The sequence below is a fragment of the Chironomus tepperi genome, unplaced genomic scaffold (genome assembly GCF_022539635.2).
Source record: "Chironomus tepperi strain 1889 unplaced genomic scaffold, CSIRO-AGI_Ctep_v1 contig_137, whole genome shotgun sequence".
In the NCBI taxonomy this organism is placed as follows: domain Eukaryota; kingdom Metazoa; phylum Arthropoda; class Insecta; order Diptera; family Chironomidae; genus Chironomus; species Chironomus tepperi.
In genome coordinates, this window is record NW_027226259.1 from 579,580 (window position 1) to 604,817 (window position 25,238).

At 32.4% G+C, this 25,238-nt stretch overlaps 1 protein-coding gene across 1 annotated transcript in view; it reads left to right on the forward strand.

The window, feature by feature from the left end:
• The first annotated feature begins 340 nt into the window (after window positions 1-340).
• nAChRalpha3 (nicotinic Acetylcholine Receptor alpha3) overlaps window positions 341-25,238 on the forward strand; it is a 62,826-nt gene continuing 37,928 nt past the window's right edge. The window contains exons 1-4 of the mRNA XM_070636914.1: window positions 341-465; window positions 23,794-23,845; window positions 24,014-24,215; window positions 24,437-24,660. Of these exons, the coding sequence (XP_070493015.1) occupies window positions 24,534-24,660 (127 nt within the window). The 5' untranslated portion in view covers window positions 341-465; window positions 23,794-23,845; window positions 24,014-24,215; window positions 24,437-24,533. The remainder of the gene's footprint in view (window positions 466-23,793; window positions 23,846-24,013; window positions 24,216-24,436; window positions 24,661-25,238) is intronic.

A 25,238-nucleotide genomic window follows, 5' to 3' on the forward strand; every position in this document is an offset into this window, starting at 1 on the left:
TGCTTCATATAATTGAATTGTGCTCTTAAATATTTTTAATGGAAAGTGAAGTGAAGCGAAAATGAAAAGGAAGAAAATTAGCATTAAAAATTGCTTTTCTTGATGAAAAAGTCATGAAAATAATCAGAAATTTATCAGAATTGAATGTAGTTGTAGCTTAGCTGTTTTATTGGCTAAATAACTCATCAATAGTTTTAATAAATATGCAAGATATTTCAATCTTAAAAATTTAGATAATATGAAAATTTAATACAATTCAAGTGAAACTTAAAGTTGTTCTAAAAATTAATATGTCAAGGATGTTATAAACTTAAAATTATTAAAATTAATCTAGCCATAAGTTTAATAAATTAATTCCAACAATATTAGTGAAAAATTTTCATACATCTAGTGAAATAACTCAAAAAATTGTGGAACTGAATCTAAAAAAAAAGGAAATTTTAAGGAACAAGCAAAAAGTACTGCGTAAGTATAGACAAAAGCTCTTTTGATGCCAAAATAATTGATTTCTCATGATAAAGCAAGTTTTTCTTATTTTTGTGCTATTGGGGAAATGGTTTGGATTGTTGGAAGATCTGTAAAAAACATCAAAGGTCTTGTATTGAATTGTGGCTCAAAAAATTGGAATTTTGAATTTTATTCTCAAATTTTTGGTTTAAAATTTGGAAAAATCAAATTTTTGACTAAAATACGATTTAGTCTTTGTCATACTATTGATCTTTGGATAGTCTGCAGTCTATAGATTGATAATTGAAAGATCCAGTTCTATAAAAATCATCTAAAAACAGCAAAATTTTCAATTTTTCTAGTTTCTTAAACATTTTGTTCTAAAACAAATTCTGTACTAAAATCAAATCCAAGAGGATTTTAAGCTATTCTGAAAGAAAATCAGCATACATTTCAATTGCAGCTCACAAAATAATCTCCATCCGAGTCTGATAATCCTTCTTAACTTCCTAAAAATGACTCTAAAAATTCATCCATAAAGAAAAACTTCAAATTGCTCTCAAAAAGGATCCTTAAATCCATTGAATTCTCTTTCCATTTCTCCTGCCTTTGATGATTTATGATGAAGCATAAATGTGGTAGACATAAAAAAATATATTTCAAATCTTACTCCAACAAAACGAGGTACCATACACAAAATACATTCTCCCACAGTCAGAATTGTTTGTCATTTCATTTTATATATGCACAAAATTTTTATATATATTTTTTAAAATAACCAACTGCCGAGGACGAGAATAAGGAAAATTCATGATAAAGTTATTGCATAATGAAAAATGTTTTACATAATGTAATGATATGAAAGATTTATTTAAATATATTTTTTTGTGTTCATTCCATAAAACTTTTTTGCAAAAATCCTACACAGTAAGTTTATGTGCTGTACATGGGGAAATTCAAGTATTTGATGAAAGGGTTTATTGAAGGATATTTCATTATTTATGAAATGTAAATGCTTGCGTGAGCTTTTGAGGATTTCTATTAGTTAGAGAGGATTTTCTTAAGAACGGCAGAAGGAATTGCCATGGGGACTTTTGAAGTAGGAATTGGAATCAAAAGTTTTCGGATTCTTGAATCAAAGTTTTTGATTTCATGAATAAAATATGGAAGAAATGGCATATCTAGTAGTCAATATTGTTCGGAGAACCTTACTGCTTCTAAGATTCTAGAGCAGCTATAATCAGAGCAATGCTAAAATTCTTGACAGATCGAATGGGATTCAAACCTACGTTTTATGAATCCCGGTCGCATCCTCCTATCACTGAACTACTATGTGTATTAGGAAATGTAGCACAAAGCACACTAAAACCTTCTATCTCTATCCAGTGCTCATTGCACAGCAGCAGCAGATACATCAAGTAGATTTGGATCCAATTTGAATCATCAATTTTTAAATTATACTCAGTACAGCCCAGTACATTGTCAATTGCCTAACAGAATCATAGTAGAGATTTAAATGTCCAACAATGTCTTTGGCAGTGCTATAAGAAGATTATAAGGATCATAACTTCCATAAAATCCTCTTTGCATGAGTATAATACGTGAAAATCCAAAAAATCCTTTATAATTGATGAATTTATGAGCAATTGACCCAATTGAAGTTCCTCACAAAAAACACAAAAATGTTTAGTCAAAGCAAGCTACATTCGTTAATAATTGCAGAAATTATCCGAAAATGGAACTGTTTGAAAATTGCTCCCTACTCGCTATAAAGCTCAAAAGGATTGTTGTGCAAATTTCAAATAATTTTTTATTCATTCCTTGTTCTGCTTCCATTTATATATTTTTGTTCCTTATATATAAAAACATGATGAAATGCAAAAATTTTGCTTCCATTTTTCATCCACATTAGGAACATGCTGAATATTCCTTGCATAATCTACCAAAAAAACCTCAATAATTTTCACATCAGAAAATTGTTTTCATCTTCGTATCACTGAAACTTTCTCATGCCATGCTTCTCCGCTGAAGACTTGAAAGAGGTTGAGAGCATTCAGCCACAATAAGTAATTTGTGCATTGGCGAGGAGGAGAGAATTTTCTTTTATAGACTTGCACTTGAAAATGTATTGCAGCAAAATGCGTGCATTTTTAGGTCATTTTTTGTGTTGGAACTGTCTTGAAATGACATATTAAGTAGTTTTGGAACTAAATATAAAAGTTTTGTGATTTAGTATTGTTCCTGGATGCTAAAACTTTCAAAAAGTTTTAGTTCTGGATGAATTATTGTTGAACACATATAAAGGAGGAGTTTTAGACACAAAGCTATTCATCAAAAAAGTATCTTCCCATAAATCCATCAAGTCTGCCTTAATTCCTAAATAAATTTTTATCATCCAGAAATTGAATAGAAACATAAAAAGGAATTGCGGATGTAAATATCTCAATTCATATTCAGGACCCAGTTCCAAATCTTTTTTTGCATGGATGATGAACACGCAGCGATAAGGACAAAAATATGGATTACTTTATTTTCATTATAGTCCATTTTTTCATCCTCTTATGCTTACTGTGATTTGATCCTCCTTCCACTTTTACATGAAAATCTTCTGTGATTGTTTCCACATACATAAACCTCATAAATGTACAAAAAGCAAGTAAACAGGATAAAAAAAATTATTTTCTATATGCTGAATATGCTTTATCATTTAATGCATTAACTTCTATATTCCCTGCATTGCATTGAAGGCTATGACAATGTAGTTTTTTTCATATGTACTTCATGTATAAATCCATAAAGTACTTTGTTCGGGATGATGCAAAGTAAAAAATAAGCAGTTGAAATGACTTGAACGTGACTAAAAGATTACATTTTAGCTTCGCTGTTCCGTCTCTCTGTCTCTATAATTTTGTATGTCTCTCATCCATTTCTCGTATCTCTGATAAATATCTGTTTTGAAAGTCATCAATTATGTCGCATAGTGACTTGTGATTTTGTTGCAAAAAATATATATTTTTGTGTGTTATTTTGTTCCTTTTTCGTGTGCTTATTTTAGCTGTATTTTTGAAGGGAACGAATTAGATTGATTGTTTTGGGACTCGGTTTGTCTTGAAGAGTGATTGAGGGATGGAACGTCCGTTGGGAATGCTTCGTTGTTTTGAAATGTTCTTGTTCTTCAAGTCAATGAGCTCTTGATTGAGTTTGTCATTTCAGTCTGGAAATTTTCTGTAAAATTGTGGTTTTTCTGAAAATTTTCAATGAATTAAGCATTATTTTTGTCATAATATTGATCTTTTAAAGCTACGTTACTAATTTGTTAATAATTGCTTGATCCAAGGCTATAAAAATGATGGAAAGTATTGAAATTCACAATTTTTAAAAAAGTAAACATTAATTGTACTAAAACTAAAAGTTCTAAATTCAAATTTAGAACAGCCAACGAATTTTATGTTAGTTCAGTAAATTGAATAAAACAGTAAAATCCAGAATGCAAGCTCAAATTCAATTACTTCCAATTGAAATTCAATAAAGTCTTCGTCATCGAAGCAAACATCATCCAATTCACATATTGAAGGACATTCGCTAATTAACTTAAGCAAAAAGTACATCCATTAGACTATTTCCTACTTATCTGACAATTTTTTACCATCAGACAGATCATCAATAGAGTAACAATCGAATGATAATACAAATACAAGTACACATAATGAAATTAAGAATGAGAAATGAAAAATAAGAGAACATTTGTATGCTATATCGTTATTGCAGAGATAGTAGAAATCAATACGTAGGAGATGCTTAATATATTAAGAGTACGATAGACCCTCATACTACATCCAAACACAAAATGAAATGTGTATAGTAAAAGAAAAGTTATTTTTCTGAATGGAATCAAGGAGAAGGACACATGAATTGGATGTGACAAAGGAAATTTTCTCGTTTTTCTTTCTGTTTTCCTTCTTTTTATTCGTCCCAATTTTTTGTTCTGCTCGCAAAAACATAAATTATGGGATATTTTCTATAAGAAATGATTTTTTTTGGGGTTGGAGACGCGTACATATTTTGCCATCCTGTCGAGACTTGAGAAATGCATGGGATTATTAAGATCGGGGGATGGAATTTGCGTCTATTGATTTCGAGCTTGTTAATAAATGCGATAAATTCTACAAATTGGATTCAAGTCAGAGTTCGTGAAGATCGAAAAAATCTTTGATTTTCCAAAATCATTTTTTTTTTGTGATCTAAAAAAATCATGATTTTTTCGATCTTACGTAAATCATTACGTATGATTTTTTTACGTAACGAAGATCATTTTCAAAATGATCTTTTCTACGTAAAATCGTTTTGTTTACAAATTATGTTAATGAACAACTATGCTCATTAGTACATTAATACTTAACATGATTTGTTTCTACAGCATTTTTAGATGATTATTAAGTCGTTTTGAATCTATTTACACTACTTTAAGTACTAAAATTAGCTAAATTTTCATTCAAAGTGATATGCTCTGGATCATATTTTTAGTTAAATTAATCTCTTAAAAAGGTTTGATTCAATTTAAAATGACTTGATAATCATCTGAAATCTCTATCTAGAATTTATTTACACGGTTTTAGGTGCTTAATGTAACTTAACATATGATCCAGAACATATCACTTTGAATGAAAATTCAGCTAATTTTAGTACTTAAAGTAGTGTAAATAGATTCAAAACGACTTAATAATCATCTAAAAATGCTGTAGAAACAAATCATGTTAAGTATTAATGTACTAATGAGCATAGTTGTTCATTAACATAATTTGTAAACAAAACGATTTTACGTAGAACAGATCATTTTGAAAATGATCTTCGTTACGTAAAAAAATCATACGTAATGATTTACGTAAGATCGAAAAAATCATGATTTTTTTAGATCACAAAAAAAAATGATTTTGGAAAATCAAAGATTTTTTCGATCTTCACGAACTCTGATTCAAGTCATTACATTGATGTAAATTAGTGTCTAGGACATTTTCGTCAGCTAACTGTAGAAAGGTATGAAAAGGTAGTTAGGAAAGTAAGGGATGCAATGTGAAAATTGAGATGAAACGCAGGGTTTGTTGGAATTTTGATGACATTTGCATCAAGTAGAATTGAAAGCTTTTGCGTCAAGATGCCAACTTCTGCTTCAAAATTGTTAAGTTACGTCCTTCTGCATCAAAGATGCAAGACTTTGCTTCAAAATTAGGAACAAACCTTAGAAGATGCAAGGTTGAGTTCTAAAGGTGCAATATTTGTTCTCAAGATGCAAATCTAATATACAAAACTCTGCCTCAAGATGCTAAAATTTCGCATCATTCCCAACCACAAAATATATTGTAATCAATTTTTTGCCTCACTTACAGCCTCGTAAATCACAAAAAGTAAAGAATTCGATAAATCAGACAGAAAGATCCGTATAGGAAACTAAATGTGATATCGCATGCTGTAGACAAATTAAGTGCTTTTCCTTCACATCCTTTTTGAATTTAAAAAGCGAGATTATTTGAAAAATACTTTATAAAAAAAAACTTTTTAAAAAAACCTCGTTTTTCGCGTAGACTAAAAACTAAAAAATAAAATACTTTATAAAAAAAACTTTTTAAAAAATACCTCGTTTTATGCGTGGACTAAAAACTAAAAAATAAAATACTTTATAAAAAAAACTTTTTAAAAAATACCTCGTTTTATGCGTGGACTAAAAAGGAGAAAATAAATTTTATTTTGTGCTGTAGAGAAATTGGTTTGAAAGTTGAGACGACACATGAATTACAAACATGCACCTTGACCTTATCGTATAGTTCTACAACTTAAAACGAGGGCGCTTGTTAACAGAACTTCATCAAAGCTTTGCGCCCTCGTTTTAAGTTGTAGAACTATACGATAAGGTCAAGGTGTATGTTTGTAATTCATGTGTCGTCTCAACTTTCAAACCAATTTCTGTACAGCACAAAATAAAATTTATTTTCTCCTTTTTAGTCCACGCTTAAAACGAGGTATTTTTTAAAAAGTTTTTTTTATAAAGTATTTTATTTTTTAGTTTTTAGTCTACGCGAATTTTTTAAAAAGTTTTTTTTATAAAGTATTTTATTTTTTAGTTTTTAGTCTACGCGAAAAACGAGGTTTTTTTAAAAAGTTTTTTTTTATAAAGTATTTTATTTTCAACTTTTTAGTGCAAATATTATTCTGTATTTTGTTTTTCATTTAGCCTTGTAACGGGTTGTTAAAATTTTCACGCCTTCACTCGCTTCGCTCCGTTCAGGTCGTAAAAATTTGTGAGCTTCGCTCAACCAAGTCCGACCTTCGTTCGAACTTTTTGAGTTCGAGCTTCGCTCGAACTATTTTTTACCAACGACGATAAATGTGGGGTTTTCTTACGTTCGAATTTTATTAGATTATGGTAGTGTCGGACTCCACTTCGCTTCGCTTCGTTCGTCCGACTGTTATTAGATTACAGTAGTGTCGGACTCCACTTCGCTTCGCTTCGTTCGTCCGACTGTTATTAGATTACAATAGTGTCGGACTCCACTTCGCTTCGCTTCGTTCGTCCGACTGTTATTAGATCACAGTAGTGTCGGACTCCACTTCGCTTCGCTTCGTTCGTCCGACTGTTATTAGATTACAATAGTGTCGGACTCCACTTCGCTTCGCTTCGTTCGTCCGACTGTTATTAGATCACAGTAGTTTCGGACTCCACTTCGCTTCGCTTCGTTCGTCCGACTGTTATTAGATTACAATAGTGTCGGACTCCACTTCGCTTCGCTTCGTTCGTCCGACTGTTATTAGATCACAGTAGTTTCGGACTCCACTTCGCTTCGCTTCGTTCGTCCGACTGTTATTAGATTACAATAGTGTCGGACTCCACTTCGCTTCGCTTCGTTCGTCCGACTGTTATTAGATCACAGTAGTGTCGGACTCCACTTCGCTTCGCTTCGTTCGTCCGACTGTTATTAGATTACAATAGTGTCGGACTCCACTTCGCTTCGCTTCGTTCGTCCGACTGTTATTAGATCACAGTAGTTTCGGACTCCACTTCGCTTCGCTTCGTTCGTCCGACTGTTATTAGATCACAGTAGTGTCGGACTCCACTTCGCTTCGCTTCGTTCGTCCGACTGTTATTAGATTACAATAGTGTCGGACTCCACTTCGCTTCGCTTCGTTCGTCCGACTGTTATTAGATCACAGTAGTTTCGGACTCCACTTCGCTTCGCTTCGTTCGTCCGACTGTTATTAGATCACAGTAGTGTCGGACTCCACTTCGCTTCGCTTCGTTCGTCCGACTGTTATTAGATTACAATAGTGTCGGACTCCACTTCGCTTCGCTTCGTTCGTCCGACTGTTATTAGATTACAGTAGTGTCGAACTCCACTTTGCTTCGTTCGTCCGTGTTTAGATCATGCTAATAATTTTGAAATGTATTTCTGTAAATCTGAAATTTATTTCTGTTCAATTAGTACCGGTAGTAAGTAGTAAAGCTGGAAAGAGAGCAAAAATAAATTAAACTACATCATTATTATTATTATTATTATAGTTATATTTATTCAAATTTTTTACATGTTTAAAGGAAAAAGCCGTCTGAAAAGTACTTAAACTGTTTCAAACGGCATAAAAAACCTTTATTTTTATTCAGTGTTTATTAAGTTTTATTATTTTTGTTTATTCAATCTTCAATTGAATAAATGTTGCACCGTGATCGTCTCTCCACATTTGAAAGTCGGCATGCTCGTCCGTTAAAAGTCATCATCTGGAGGCTGATATTGACGCATTCTTTCCATTTCAGCCAAGGCTTTTTCATTGCATGTACTTTTTGGGTCGGTCAGTTTAGCACAGTCCAGTTCTTCAATTCGCAATCCTTCTAGAGTCCGTACTCTGCTTAACGCTACATATGCTTGTCCTGGAGCAAAGAGTTTATTTCCAAGATAAACAACCGCAAAATCGCATGTACTACCTTGCATTTTATGAACTGTACATGCCCAACAAAGGATTAATGGCAACATTCGTCGCTCAACTGTACCCTGATTATAGTTAGCTGGGAATTGAATCGATCGAGGTTCAATCAAATGAATTCCATCGTGTCCAAAATCAATACGAAGATTAGGTAAATCAGTCTCATATAATTGGTCTCTTCGGAAATGGGGCCAAATAATTTCCGTTATATTACCAATAATGCCATTAACGAGACCCTTTTCAAAATCAATATTGGATCGGAGCATGACTCTAGCGCCAACAAATATTTCCAGTTCTCTTGGATAACCTCCAGTGCAATTTATATCTTTTGGCACTGCAGTATCCATGTTTATGTTGGCATTAATTCTTGCATCAACAATTTGATCTTGAGCTCGAATTCTAAACATTCTTTCTCCTTGCGCTCGATAGTAATCAAGTACAGATTGATTGAATGCTGCAACTAAGTTTACTGTTGGGTAAACACGAATAGCTTTATTTATTGCAAATTCACCAGTTGCATCTTTTAACATTTTAGTCTTGAGCAGATCAATATGTTGAGCATTGATTTTTCCAACTCGTAAAGCATTAAGGAGATCAGCAAATGTTGTATCTCCTTGCTGGCGCATATTTTCTGTTAATTCAACTAGAGAAAAGAGTCTCCATAAGTGTGGGGCAGGATAGTGTTCTCTAGGTTGTTCGAAAACCGGTTTTCCATTACATGGAGGTAATTGCATTAAATCTCCAAATAGAATTACATTAAGACCACCAAATGGTAAATCTTCTCTACTCTTCAACTGTCTTAAACGTGAATCGATATTACATAATGTTTGGTATGAAACCATGCTAATTTCATCAATGAAAACAAATTCTATTTCTTTCCATTGTTGACGCATGACTCTCAAGTAATTACCTGATAAGGGTGCTAAATTTGTTGAAACAAAACCATTCTTTTCAACTGGCAATTTCACTAAACTATGTAGTGTTACACCATTTACTAATTTTGCAGCAATGCCAGTTGGTGCAGCTACTTTAACTGCTTTTCTTCCAAAGCATCTACTTACTTGATTGGTTAATGTGTTGAATGTGTAAGTTTTGCCTACACCAGCACCTCCGGTAACAAACAAGCGTAAACGTCTAGTACTACCTTGAAGTTGTTCGTGAATGTTGTTCGTAACTAAATTAAAGAGCTGTCTCTGCTTTAAATTCATAGCTGAACATGCAGCAGTGAACTGCTCGTCAGTCATGCCTGGATCTAAAATTTCCTGATGCAGTGATGCCTCAAAAAATTCTTCAGGTTCTTCGAGAATGTTAAAGGCTCGAGCCTGATTGAACGCATTTTCAAGCTGTCGATCACGTTCACGGAACGTTTCCATGTGTGCGTTTTTTTCTTTTAATTGAGCTTCTCTTGCAAGAAACGCTTCTCGAGGACTATTATATTCATCAATAAGCTCATTTTCATTTCGATATGGGACATATTGCAAAAGTAGGCTGTAGAAGTAATTGTCCGGATCATTGTGCATGATAAAGAAAGGTACTCGCACAACTGCTGGGACTTTTCTGACAACCATTTTCTTACCATCGGTAAGTGTAATTAATTTTCTTCTTTGTCTTGGTTGTTCAGAATCCAAATCATCCTCAACTTCTGCATCAATACTCTCCTCAGTGATGTCATTGCGTGTGCCATAATGTGGCTCAAACAACATGGCGAATTCAAGTAAACACATTTCATTAAAATTGTAATCATTATGTTCTATCGGCCGCTTTTCATATCGTTCGAATATAGATGCACAAACACCTGCAGCTTGATTTCCCTCAAATCTGAGAAGATGATAACGTTGTTCACGTTTACGAGCATTGAGGAAAACACAATTTCGAGTACTTCCGCGTAAAGGTAAATGACACAATCTATAAGCACATTCGCTTGCAGAAATGTGTCTTTCTTTTAATATTCGCATGCATACTTTAAATAGTTTTCGAGAAACATTAGTTTCTTCTCTACGAATCTCTCTAATAGCCTGTGCAATACTTGGATTCACATTTGTTGGCTCAGATTTAGAAATATATTTTGCTATGTAATGGGCAATAGCTTCATTCGATCCACAAGGTTGAATGTCCATATTGCCATTCCATAGCTTCAGGATAGGCAGTGAATAATTATTCACGTATCTATCGTGGATTCCTCTTTTAAGAGTACAAATTCGTCCACCGTTTCGAATAAATTCGTCAGAAGTCTGAGGAACCATTCGAGTTGTCGTTGATACTTGACGAGGAAAGCCAAACCGACAATTAGTCGCATTTCGCTTATGACAAGTATGAGTGTGACGATGCATTTGGTTTTTTTTTACCAAATTATAAAGTTCAGGGTTTTCATCTTCAGAAGGAAGATGACAAGATACCACATCGTCAATTAATTTAATGCCGTCATCAGTTTCAAATGAGGGTACATTCTCAATCCATACAACCATATGAACGTGAGGACTACCTCTATTTTGAAACTCAATTCGCCACCAGTAATCCTTGACTTTGCCACCAAGAGCTTCATTATTGTTCTTGATGTACTTTATGAAAGCATTTACTCTTCTCATAAAGTGACGACTGAGAACTACTGGATAAAGTTCAATTAATCTTTGAGCTTCATCTAAACTTATAATACTTGGATCTACATCTGGTTGATTATCAGCAATAAGCAAAGCTTTTCGCATATCAAGCCAATTCAAATCATTACAACTAAGTGTAATGAACCAAGTTGGTGGGCCAAGACAGCGAATTTGAGCAACTAATTCGTTATTTGCAGTTTTCCAATATGCTGCAGAGCCTCTTAAATTTTTCAAGTAGAGATGAACGTCTTCAACAATTCCTTCTCGTCCTTGAACTTTTTTGCAGCAAGCTGCAATAGTAGATTGAATTCTACTATATTCAAAATGTGACAGAGCATAGAATAGATATTCTTTTGTTTGGTATCGAGTATCTAATCCCTCTACCCTCGATTGAAAGTAATCTAATGGAGTGATTCGAACTGGTCGGTTCTCATTCAATCCATTCTTGCCATAAGGAAATAGATGATACCACGCAAATTCTTCTGCCTTCTTTTCGTGATTAATATTTACAATGTTATCTTTCGTTTTACGAACGATTTCATTGATATTTTCACTTTCAATTAGTTCATCTTCAACATCAGGTTGTACTGCGTCAATCGGACCCATAAGAGATGTCTGAACATGCATATGCTGAAACATAACCTCTTGATTTGGATCATGTTCGAGAGCTGTAGAAACTTGTTCTGGAGCATGTTGTCGCAAATAGTCTTCCATATTCATTATATTACCTTTTACATTCACATCAATATAGTGAATGCAAAATTGTGCATTTTTAGGTTTAAGAGTGCGTCGAACGACACGATGAAATTCTTCGATTGTGTCACACTCAATCACACATGCAACTCCAGTATTATCATTTAATTGTATGCCTCTAGGATTGCAAGAATGAGAATCAGTAAAGTAATACTTCTCATCATACTTCATTAGAGCAAGTGAAATATCTTGAGCAACAATGATTCCCGCTTTGTGAGTCGAAAACAGTTCATTAATTGCATCAAGTAATTTCTTTATTTCGTTACCGTCATTCATTTTATCGTCTAAATTTCCATAACATAACGAACTATCGTCATAGTCAATGGAAAAAGCTTCATCAAACATGAGGAAATCAGTTTTAATGACATCAAGATTTTTTATTTCCAGATATCCTGAATTAGGTATTACAAATGCTCCAGGAAACCCTTGATTCGTTTTAAAGCGAATTTCTTCATAAATATGATCTCCTGCAATCATATTTTCATCCAATATGTCTTTTTTCCATTCACTTGGATGAAGAATTGCTGCTCTTACAATATTTGCAAGTGCCATTGCAAAACATTGGCTACCTGCGTATTCAGAAAATACTATAGTATTTCCCTGGTTCCAAGAAGCGCGAATAATTCTTGATTTATTAGATTTGTTAAGAGGCTTGTAGTTGCTTCGTGAAATGTTATTCATTTCATTACTCTCTTCTTGTGGTTCCATTGCTGGAACAACTCGTACAATGTCGTTCTGATCAAGTCTTACAGAATCATTGATCGTAACGTCTTTGTAAAGAGGATTGTTTGCAATGAGCCACCGTAAAGCAGTGAAAACGCGATCACGATTTATTGTGTAATCTCTCGAAACATTTAAGTTCTCAAGAGTCTCAGTTACAACTACAACACTAAGATCATCACTAGCTCTTGGTAACATATCAGGTAGTTTTTCACTAACCTGGAAAATGTCAAGGGCAAATAATGTAGCTTGGCCTTTGAAAGACCATTGACCAAAGCGTCCGTCAAGTTTAATAACTTTGACGAATGGAACAACACGAAGTAGTAGTCTTCTTTCAACCTCTGTTAAAGCATGAATTTCGTCTGGAATATCACCTGGATACAAGTTATTCCAGTAGGCTTTCGGAGGTGCATTAGTTTTACGGCCATTCTTAAGATGTGTATTACATCTATGACAAACCTCTAGAACGTCTTTATCAAGAAGTTCTTGAGGTAAATATGACTTAGGAGTATTCAACCGATAAGTTACTACTTGATTTGGATAACACCGCTTCAAGCAGACATCGCAAATTCTATCGCAGAATGTGTTAACTACACGATCAAATTCTTCAGCATCACCTGAACGTTGAGCATATGCGTAGCGAGCTCGATATAATCGAATGCTACGCTCTTGTTCAGTTTCATTAAGTCTAGCAATAGCATGTCTTTGACAATCAGTTTCAAGACGAGTCGCTCGAACATCTTGCGATTCAACCGTTCTTGACTGACTTTGACGTTCTTTTTGTGCAGCAAGACGAGCCTCACGATCTTCGTAAGATTCAATCGTTCTTAACTGACTTTGACGCTCTTTTTGTGCAGTAAGACGAGCCGCTCGAAGTTCTTGCGATTCAACCGTTCTTGACTGACTTTGACGTTCTTTTTGTGCAGCAAGACGAGCCTCACGATCTTCGTAAGATTCAATCGTTCTTAACTGACTTTGACGCATTTTTTGTGCAGCAAGACGAGCCTCACGATCTTCGTAAGATTCAATCGTTCTTAACTGACTTTGACGCATTATTTGTGCAGCAAGACGAGCCTCACGATCATCGTAAGATTCAATCGTTCTTAACTGACTTTGACGCATTTTTTGTGCAGCAAGACGAGCCTCACGATCTTCGTAAGATTCAATCGTTCTTGACTGAATATGTCTTTTGTTATCAGCATCAAGACGAGCCTCACGATGATCACAAGATTCAATCGTTCTTGACTGAACATGCCATGTTTTGTCTCGTATAAGACGAGATGTACGCTGGATCTCACTTTCTTCTTTTGTGAGTTTCTTACGCTTAGTTAATCTTAATTGTTTACCTACCTCTGTTTCCAGAGAACGTTTTAATTGGTACTTAGCTTTGGCTTTCTCCAGACGTCGCTTCCTTTGTGTAGTAGTTTCCGGCATAATTGTAGCAAAAAATATGAAAACTCACCCTAAGAATAATTTTTTCACTTTCAACCAAAATAAACTACAAATTATCACTTTTTGTTAACTTTAACTGATATCAATTTATATGTTCACTATCTTATTTTACTGTTTCTGTCTGTTTTCTATAATTTAATGTAAAATTTCAAATTATTTAATCAAATATTTTTTAATCACAAATTTTTAAATTTTTGTTCAATTTATCACCTCAATTTTTATTAGTTTTACTCTTCCTTTATTATTTATTCACTATTTTCACTGTTTTAATTCACTTAACTACTTTAATTTTTAATTATTACTATTAATTTAAGATTTTATGAATTTCGCGTTGCTTTGTTTACAAACTTTCTTGTTTTTGAAACGTTTTTTTGAAATTTAAATAATTCCATGAATTTTAAGAAAAACGTGATAATAATACGTACGTAATACGTAAGGTTTTTTTTTAAAAAAATTAATAATACTATAACAACGTATTTTTGTAATTTGTAAACGCTTGAATACTGTAAGTAACCTATGCTAAACCTTAGTATTGATTTATTTACTCATTAATCATATTTCAACATAGATTCCGAACAAGTTTTCGCATAACGGTTTTTTAAAATTCAAATATCTTCTATTGATGTCCGTGAGAAAATGACTTTTTTAGAAATATGATGGCCGAAATCTCCTAAATTACTTTAAGTAATGCATTAGTTAATTAACTATATTATTACTTTATGTACAATGAACTGTATTTATGCATTTTAACAATCATTAATGACTTATTAAGGGAAACAAAAAATATACATCATTGATAATGGATTTTTTTCTCACTTCAAACTTAAATAAATTAATTTTAGTATAATTAAACATTTTTAAGATTCAGAAATGCTGAAATATTGCATTGTCATCGAGAATACACATACATAAAAATTTTCAGCTCAATTGGAGCAGCAGAAGTGGTCGAAAAATCGATCGCAAGATTTGACCTCGACAGACAAACAAACAAACAAACAAACAAACAGACAAGAAAGCAAGTTAAGAAAAACGAGGTAATAAATTATTTAAAGTATCTTTTTGAAGATACAGCCTTCCATTGGAAGAAATCAAACAGCTACAAAGAACAGAAATTAAAGTGTTTTACTCATCCTAAAGCTATAATATAGTAAAGTACTTGAATGTGTCATCAGCAATTCCACATTCATTTTCCTCTTATAACTTTTTTTTATATGCCTGCCTGCCTGCCCCCCTCACCATCAACGTATCAACGTTAATATACATAACACTTCTTAAAGTGAACGTGAGATAAGCCATTAAGACAGGAAATTTCTCATTAGGAAGTGCTGCTCTATTATATTATATATTTTATTTTCACCCTCATACCACCACCTGCCAACGTAAATTTTTCTGCTTATGGGAGATTCCATAAGAAGATTAATGACGGATATTGGATTGGATAAGGTGAGATGACTGAGCAGATGGGTACGTTGAGATGAAAAGTTGAGGTAGACCATGATAAATTAGTCCATATATGCATCTATCATGGCTAACTCGATAACATCCAAATTTCCATTCTTAAAGTAATTACCAGCTATAGAACCACCCACCATATAACTTTTTTCCTCTTAACCATTGCGAACATCACAAAGCAATAATTTACAAAATTTATCGACGTCCTATTCGGGTAGAATGAAGATTTCTTGTTGCTGTTGGCTCTTATTGTGCGGAATTATTTCGCAATTACTTTACTCACCATGAAAATAGAGAAGGAAAATATTTTTCCGTTATGGAAAATTACTTATTATCATTAAATATAAATTTTCCCTTCCATTCCATCCAAGAAAAAAAAGTCTAAAATACTTTGTGCTTAACATACAGTATATACGTCGTGTGAGGGTGAAATAATTCGTATTCATGAAAATATACATGCATACACAGGAATGTGGCATGAAATAAAATAAGGAGAACGGAAAGGTTTTGATATAAAAGATTAATTTCTGTTGGAACAATGTTGGTGGAACAAGCAAAAATGGGAAGAAAAACACATTTTTCTTATTATCGTAAGTCATTTGCTGTGAAATGTTATTCACATATTGGATTTACTTGTTAGTTAAAGGTTTGCAGGATGGATTAAAGTCTGCTTTAATGTTTAATGTTTCAGAATTAATTTGTGCCTGGTGTTATTTCTGCAATTTCATTCCTTTTGGATGTTATTAAGGATAAATTGAATGTTTTAGGAGTTTGGCTACTTGATGAGCCATTCCATTTCATTAAAGAATCTATAGAATTGGACCAAATCAAGTGATAATTTCAAATTTTCAATCCTTTGTTTACAAACATTTCAAATTTGATATTTTGTGAAAATTATCATTACATTAAGCTTGAATCAAGTCATAATATTGATCTTTTAATGCTAAATCATCAAAACTATAAAAATTTCAAGATCCAGCACTGCCAAAATCAATGAAACTCTTAAAGTGAAAAACTTCAATCTTCCAGTAAGTTTCTCATCCCAGAATATCAAAATATAAGCTTCTTATCTTCGAAAAATATCTGAAGATTGAAAAAGCCTGACTCAGGAAAATTTAATTAATGAGCAGCAATCTAATTAAAGATCAATGTTAGAATTTACATCAGATGAATTTCGATCCAAACAAAGAAGATTCATTAAGTCATTATCATAATGACTAATTTTCCGACACAAGACCTTATTCATTCCTTTACATTCTAGACTTATTGACTCTTGAAATTGGAATTACACGTTAGTTCAAAAACAGACTTAATCACAAGCACTTATGATGTTGTTATTAAGAGATGTATTAAAGATGTTGTGAATCTGATTACATCTTACATTATTTTAATTAGAGATTAGTAAAATGAACATACCTTCTTCCATTTTTCGTTTTAACAGCTTGAAACTAAGTCTATCATTATTTCCATCAGATTTAAGGAATTACCTGTCAGTGTAAATTTTGATATAAATGCTGTCATTTATCTTTGTGAAGTTCCTTGCGATAATTTAGGTTATGTTTATGAAATATTTCAATACATACTACGATCTTATCAGAAAAGTGTTCAAAAGGTGCTCAAGAATGAGTGTAATAAGGAAGTTAAGTATGTATACCCTTTTTCAGACATTCGAAAGCGATCAAAAATCGTTTAAGGTTATGTCAAAAATTCCCCTTCCAAGAATAAATTCAAGTATTTTCAAACTTAAATCACTTCTAAGGGAAAGGAATTCCATTCGTTGCTAAAAGTATATGATGCGAACACTATACGAATCAAGGTGGTGATGAGAGGAAAAAGGAACAGCAAAAAAATCATCATCCATGAAGTTACAGAAGAGTGATTTAATGTGACTCTAATTTCATGTGAAATGATTTTCTTTTTCAAGTTGCTCGAATCCATCTACATTACAGAGTCATGTGGCATAAGATATTGAAACAGAAGAGATTTCTTGTGGTGTCATTTGTTCAAATTCCCATAAGATTCAGGTTGAGAATTGTTGTTTCAATCATTTCATTAAAAATTTTATTCGGCATGCATGGATTTTTGTATCTATGAGAAGTACAATTTAGAAAATTTGAATATGTTCTGTATGCTACAGCATATGTAATCCTTTTCAGATTAATTTATATCATGTTGTGTTTGCAGAAGAGATGAAGATAGGAATAAAATGTAGTTAGATACTGTTAAGGGAATCTCGATAGATGAGTTTTGTGCGGTTTTAGTATGGAAGTGAATTTAGTTCTATTGACGTATTGAACATTCTTGTTTTATTCAGGATTTAACTGCCTTTAATAGCACTGGATCTTTAAATTTCCATAATTCAACATATTCAGTGCTTAAAGATCGATTCTTTTAGATACAACTGACTTTTTACAAGTTCAAAAATTAAGAATTTCATTTTGTAAACAAAAAATTTAAATTTAATGAATTTTCTTGCTTTTTGCTTCACTGGATCTTAATATTATTGTGAATTATCATGTTTAGTGCCTAAACACCAAAATTATGACATATAACAAGCTGACTTTAATGAAAAATAACTTAAAATTCATTAAAAAATTGTTTATAAACATAAATTTCAAATTTTCATCGAAAAGCTCATCTTACCACAAAAAGTTCTATCCATAGCACTTACTATTTAGTAACTAGATTCTAAATATTCCAACAGAAGATATTGACAACATATTTTGTGTTGGCTGTATCCTATTTGAATTTATTTAATTAATTTGTCGAACATAAATAAATATTGTAAATTCATGGCAGCATCTTAAAGCTCTAGAAATTAAAACAACGCATGAATGTCTATCGATCTGAATTTTTAATTGGAAAACTTTTTTTTGAATAAATTCGCAATATGTACATAAGAAGAACAAAAGACAGAGAAAAATCAATATTTGTAAATCATATGAATTATAATGATGAGTGAGAAATAACAAGCAGGCATCCATCAAAGGAATCTCTCATTTCTGATGTTTATTACTACATCTATTTACAAAGTTCAGTTGCCTATTATAGCAATTCCATATTTTATGTACAGCTATGTATATACATGTAAAGGTAGCAAGCCATATAATTATCTCTCGAAGCTATGATTAAAAGTCTCAAAAGCTTAAGTAACTGTACATATAAATATGTGGCTTGTGCTGAATTATTTATGCAAACATTTATAACCTCAATCTATTTTTCCTTCATCTCATCTCGCCGCTCTTGCTGTTGCTTGCTTCGCTTTTTTCTATTTTTCAATATTTCATAATAATCAAGGTGCTTCCTTTCTACACATACTGTGTGCTGTTTCATAGAGCTGACAACAAGCACAAAAAAAAGTAGAAAAACTTTTCCTCATGATTTATGTATGAGAGAATGTCGAATTAACATGCAAAGGAAAAAGATTATCAGAAAGCATCTTCTCTATGTGATTCCAACTGAATATGAGCTTGTTATGCGACTCTTTGAAGACGAGCTTCCTCAATTTGCAAAGTTTGCTTCATTGTTGAGTATTTTTGGGTGGAATTATCAAACAAGCTGTGGTATTAAATCGTTAATTGGATCATCCAATCTTGACTGAGTGATGTTGAAAGATGTAGGCTGATATAGAGGATTTTTGGGGGTCGTTCATAAGTGATGTCCACTAAGGTATGTCACAAAGTTTAAAGACTTACCTGCAATGAGCACTGAATAGAGTAAGAAGGTTTAAGTATGCTTTGTGCTAAGCTCCCTAACAACCCTTGGTAGCTCAGTGGTAGGAGCATGTGAGTGGAAAGCGTAGGACGAGGGTTCGAGCCCCACTCGGGCTTTCTTTCGGGAAATGTCATTTTTTTTCTCTAGAACCTTAGAAGTAGTAAGGAAGTAAAGTTACATCATCCATCATAACAACTCTAATCTACAACTATTGATTGAATAATCCAAAATTCAATTAACAATGCGTCTATTGAATTACCTAATCTGCCTTCTACTACCTACAGCCCTGCTTGATGTTCACTACATTTTATATCTCATCCTATTAATCCATTGTTGAGGAAAAAGTTCATTAAAGTTCTTTCTAAGAAAAAATTATGTTCTTCCTGAATAGTAAAGCAATCGAGACAACATAGCTGTCAGGAAGGCATACAAGGAAGTTTTTCCGTTAATTACACTTTTGTTAAAGTATTCCTTGCGGCATGAGCAATTAACTAATTGCCAAATGTGAGAGCATATATGTATGTATGGATGAGGGTAGTTGGATGATATGGATGGAGAATTTTAATGGAGATTCAACCAACGATAATCAAATACGATCTTTTAAAAACCACAAATGTTCCTGGTTGAAATTGCTTAATAGCTGCAAATTCTATATTTGGGTTACTGAGGATTTCCTATAGGAAGGATGAGTTGGGTTACTTGACTGGATGAACAATATGTTCCTTTATAGATTTAGGAGTTTCTAATTACTCAATATTGTGAACAGCACTTAGTGATCTTTACACAAGTATATCAAATATTTAGCACCAGCAAGAAATATCAATTAGCCAGGAATCAATAAAAAATTTGTCATGCATAAAAGACAACAAGATTGGTATTGTCATGACGATAACAATGATAAGATAGATTTTATTTTATTTTATCCATTTCCATAAAAGCTTTGCATGTATTTTTGTTGGTATTTACTATCCAACCTTTTTTCATCTCTGTCATTTCCTTTTTATGCTTGTTCGTCTTCTGGTTTACAAAAAATTTATATTTTTTTGTGTATGCGTCACTAATCCATCATTTGTTAAGGATGTGTGGTTTCTTGCTGGAACAACGGGGTTGTTAGTAAATGACATACTTTGGATCAATTGGAAATCTGACTTCATTGTTGGGGGTCAATGGCTTATTACGTTGACTTTGAGAGCATTAGGGTCGACTTCTCCGACAGTACGGCAGAAATATACCTTTTTGCCATACCAAGTGTACCATTGCAGCGTATGAGTGGTGTGCCTATACCGTACCGTATCACACTCTGTGAAATCGGTCCAAGCCATGTTGGTCTGAGACCTGATTCAGTGATATCGGACTACAGCCCAATTTTACGTTGAACTGGAACTAGATTTTTCACTATTTCCATGTCATGTGCTTTCCGGGAGCATTGAAATTTGCCATTGAAAACTGGAAATGCTTAGCAAGCAATAAAGTCATCTTCATATACTATCTAAAGAAGGTCATGAATCACAATTGATTTGTTCGACCAGAGAAACAAATAAGTAAGGCAAAGAAGCAATGATCCGTAAATTTGATAGCTACAGCCTTAAAAAATCTCTGTAACTTTATATTCTGACTTGAACATAAGCTGATTTAAATTTGGATAAAAAGTCTGAACAGCTTGCTCAGTCAGACATCCAAACCGATAAGATAATCACATTTGTTTCCACACAATAGCTGCTAAAAAAAAGAATCAACATCCACTCTCTCTTTTTGTGTACTTTACCTTCTTCTTCGTCCTTCACATCAACTCAACCCTTGATGTATTTATCCTGAGGGTAGGCTTAAGTAAAAATGACATACACAATGCTGCTTCACCTCATAAAAAACTATTTGTGATAAAGTTTCAATCTATTCATATCATAATCCACAAGGAGACATAGAGTGAAAAAAAACATGGTAAATAGAATCTTTATGATTCTACCACCAGATGTATATCTACATTTTCCATAAATGTATCCTCTTTATCCCATGTGTTAGGCAACATTTTTTGTAGATGATGTAAAAATGAGAACAGGAAATGTGCAGTTGATACAAGAAAGTGTGCCAATTTTTTGTTTGTTTGAATGTACAAGTGTTACTGTACATAGTGGAATTGACTGTATTTTGAATTCTAAATGCGCATTTTCAAGCCATTTTGGCTATTATTCGGGGATGTTGGTATTAAAAACAAATATTGGAGTCAATAAAAATTCATGACGGTTCGCATCGACTGTTCTGGTTTACAGCATATAAAAATTGATCACGTCATTAGTTTGTGCTTGAATCTGTCCTTAATATTGACCTTCATTTATCATTTTCAGTTTTAATCATAGTCATATGGTCACCGTTACGTCGTCAAAACGTTGTGGAACTGATTTGATGACTGACGGTCTACAATAGCTCAGGTCAGCACAAAAAAATGCGCTTCATTAATCCACCCACGCATAATTCTCCATTTTTTCAAGTATTAGCTTGTGAGACGAGTGCGAATAAACTTCATGACAAGTGAAAGCACAAAAGCTTCATAAAGACGATGGAGGGGAAATAATCTCTGTCATGTCGAAATACACATGAAGCGATAAAATATTGCTCGAGTTTTTTTTTAGTGTTTGTCAATGACTTAAGATGATTAAAGAGTGAATGGAGTTTCGAGGAAAGAGATAAAAAAAAAGTTGCGCATACAATTTCAAGTAGGGCTGTAATAAGCACTTTAATATGAAGATTAGTCGATGCTTAAAGGAAATGAGAGATGGAGAAAATTTGTGAGAAGTAAAAAGTTGGATAATCTGCAGTCATTACCGTTGGCGGAAGGTTTATTGTTAAGCTTTAATAAAAAATGATTGCTGCCGCAAGGCTCAGGATTATGGCGAGAAAGTTTAAATGATTTTTGGAATAAACAATTCAAAAAAAAAGGAATTCCCAGAAGGAAATTCTCATTTAAATAATTTTCATAAATCATTCCAACAAAGCTTGAACAGCTAATCTTACAGAAAACAACAAAGCATCTCTTCCTTCGAAACATATTGACCGTTAAAATTAAGAAGACATTTATTCTTATTCTACTTGAAACTTTCCGCATGATGTAAATTCTCGATCTTAAGCTGTATTTATTTTTCATCTTTATGTGTGGATTTAATTTCTTATTTTTCTTTCTTTTCTCATTCTTCATCGTCTGTAAGAGGAAATTATGGGAGAGGAAAGGAATCAATTTCAACGTTCTTTACTGTTAGGGGTTTAAGTCTTTACCGATGATGTAACCGTCTTTTTAAATTTGAATTTTTCTTGGTTGCTTTTATAATTTGTTTACATTCATAGTTTCTTGCCCCTCAAAATTTATCTTTTTAGTTTTTCATTAAATTTCGAAGAGTAAACATTGAATTAATAAGTAAATCAAATTATCAGCCATTTGTAGACATTAAAAGGCTACAATTAATTGCATTCAAATATTCAGAATTTAATCAAATTCCTCTTAATATTCAACATCAAACAGCAAATTCCTTATTTTAAGCATAAACATAAATCTTATTTGAGATCAAAAACAGCGAGAGTCTCTAGCTTCTATTTTGAAATAAGCTCTCTTCTGTGTTTCCTACTTCATCATTTGATGTTGTTTGGATAACTCATGCTTGCAAACGGAAATCTAAAGCAAATAAAGATCAGAAAAAATGTTGTTTCTCTTGGTTGGATGAAAGCAAACATTAATAAACACAATAAAATGGTTTCCCATGCCTTTTTCTTATTTTCTTTAAGGTTTCCTTCCTTTAATAGCTGGATTTTCTAGAAACAGTGTTAATATTAATCATTTTGAACCCTTTATGGAACTAAAATATGGAATCTGCGCTCTGATATTTTAATTTCTGTAAATATATTTCGTTCTTATTGGGTTTAGTTAGTAGTTTGTGTAATCGGATGTGGAATTAACATGAGAACATTTTTGTAGTTCCTTTCTTCTTGTATCCTTAATTCTTGCTCGCATTTACATAGAAATACAATTAAATTTAGAAAATCCGATGGCTTTTTAAGGCAAAGTCACATTATGGCTATGTGGTTTTGATAGAACAAATTATAGGAAGTGTTTAATGTCAAATCCTTTCCTTCATGATGCTACATATTGCTTTTGATACATGTGGTTTATTGAATATAGAAATTACTTTATGCTTCATTTGATTCTTCTTGTGAAAATGATTAGATTTATTTTCAAAGTCATGAAATTCATTCATTAATCTAATTGATGTCAATTTTGATGTGAGTTTGAGGGGAAACTTGGATGACTGAGTTGTTCAATTTTATGTTCAGGATGTGATTTTGAGAAAATTATTCAATTTATTGCAAGTCTTTTGGAAAATTTGTAATGAAAATTCAATCTAACCTCAAAATTTTGGTTTCATCTTCACATCTGTTAGAACAGTAAAGCTCATTAAGAGCTTTTAAAGCTCTCTGAATAAATGTCAAGATCGATTCTAATGAAAGACTTATGAGTACAATTTTGCATCATATCTAATGATCCGAGTAGCATGTTTCAAACGAAATCTGTGTTAATTTCACAATAAATCAATTAATCATGCTTTGAAGCTTATGATTGTATTGTTGAGCATCATGAGGATCAATATTCATCAATCATAATAAATATTTTAAGAAAAATCCTTAACATACATTCTATTTCTCATTTCAGATGCTGTGCCAATAAATTTTGGATGTGGAAAATTGTTAAACATCATGAAAATGTAGTGGAAATAATGTGAACGAGAATCATTGAACAATGATCGAAAGAATTTGACTTTCATGATTAAAAAATTTGAATTTTTTTTAAGGTTTTTGTTGAAATGTTTGCAAAAATATTCTAATTAAAATATGAAAATGTGTGTGTCTCATCATAAATTAGTAGATATTAGCAATTCTAGTGAAAATCGTAGAAAAGTTTCCTATACGAATACAACTAATGAAATTAGTGAAATATAACGTTTATATATTTGTGATAAAAAGAAGTTTAATTAATTTATTTAAGTAACAAAGAAACAGAAAGTTAAAGATTGATTTAGTGAAGTTATTTGTGGACAGAAGAAAGTGAAGGAGAGTTTTCGGAATATTCAGAAGGTTGCTAAGAGTGAAAATAAAATTTCAAAAATTCGAGTTCAAATTTTGAACAAGTTTTGAATTTTCGATCAAAATTTTGAACTTTTGATCAAAAAATCGAAGTTTTGAACTTTTGATCAAATTTATGAATTTATTGAACAAAAATTTGAACTTTTGATTCAAATATTGAACTTCTGATCAAAACCTTCAAATTAATATAAATCAATTCCAATTTCTTCTAGATCCAAAAGAAAAATCCCAGAAGAAAGCAAAAAATAAGTTTTAATTTTTCATGTGTCTCAAGTCGAATCACAAGAAGAAAAATAAAGTGTTTTATATATGTATTTGTTAATTAAATTGCAATTTGATATAAAATTTGCGGAATACTGCACATTACACAACAATAATAGAGATGAAATGAAGTTGCTTCAGAGTGAAATGATCGTCATATTTGCTCTAGTTTCAGGTGAGATTATGTTTACTTTTTGAATGCTTAAAATTTTAGTTTGTGCATTTATTCGTTCAAGCCAAAATGTATTTACACAAAATGCTACATGGAACATGCATTCGAATGTGGAAAGTCTTCAGATACATACGCTTGATTGTACAAACATTTGGAATTTAAATATTTAATTGGTCAGTTAGGGGTGCAACATGAAATTAAATTTTCAATTTAAAGTTTGCCATTTCAAAATCACCTATGGGGCCATTTTAGAGGAATGCTAATAGATTCGGCCATAGAATGTTTTCTGAGTATGAAAATTTAATTTTCCGTATTTAATTTCATAAGCATATGGAAGCTGTTGTGAAATCCATTCATATATTAAGCTTTTGGGCTTTTATTTAGTATCATTGCATAGTTTGGAACTGACACAAATGTACTGAATGTGTAAAATTCTTTATCATTCAGAAATAGCTTCGAAAATTCTCGAATGACTTGGAAAATCGCGTGTTTCAGCTTATAACAACCAATTGTGTGAAAAATTCGAATCCTCTTTGACGAATCAAAGCAAATGCTCTTCAAAATGCAAATTATAGCACAAT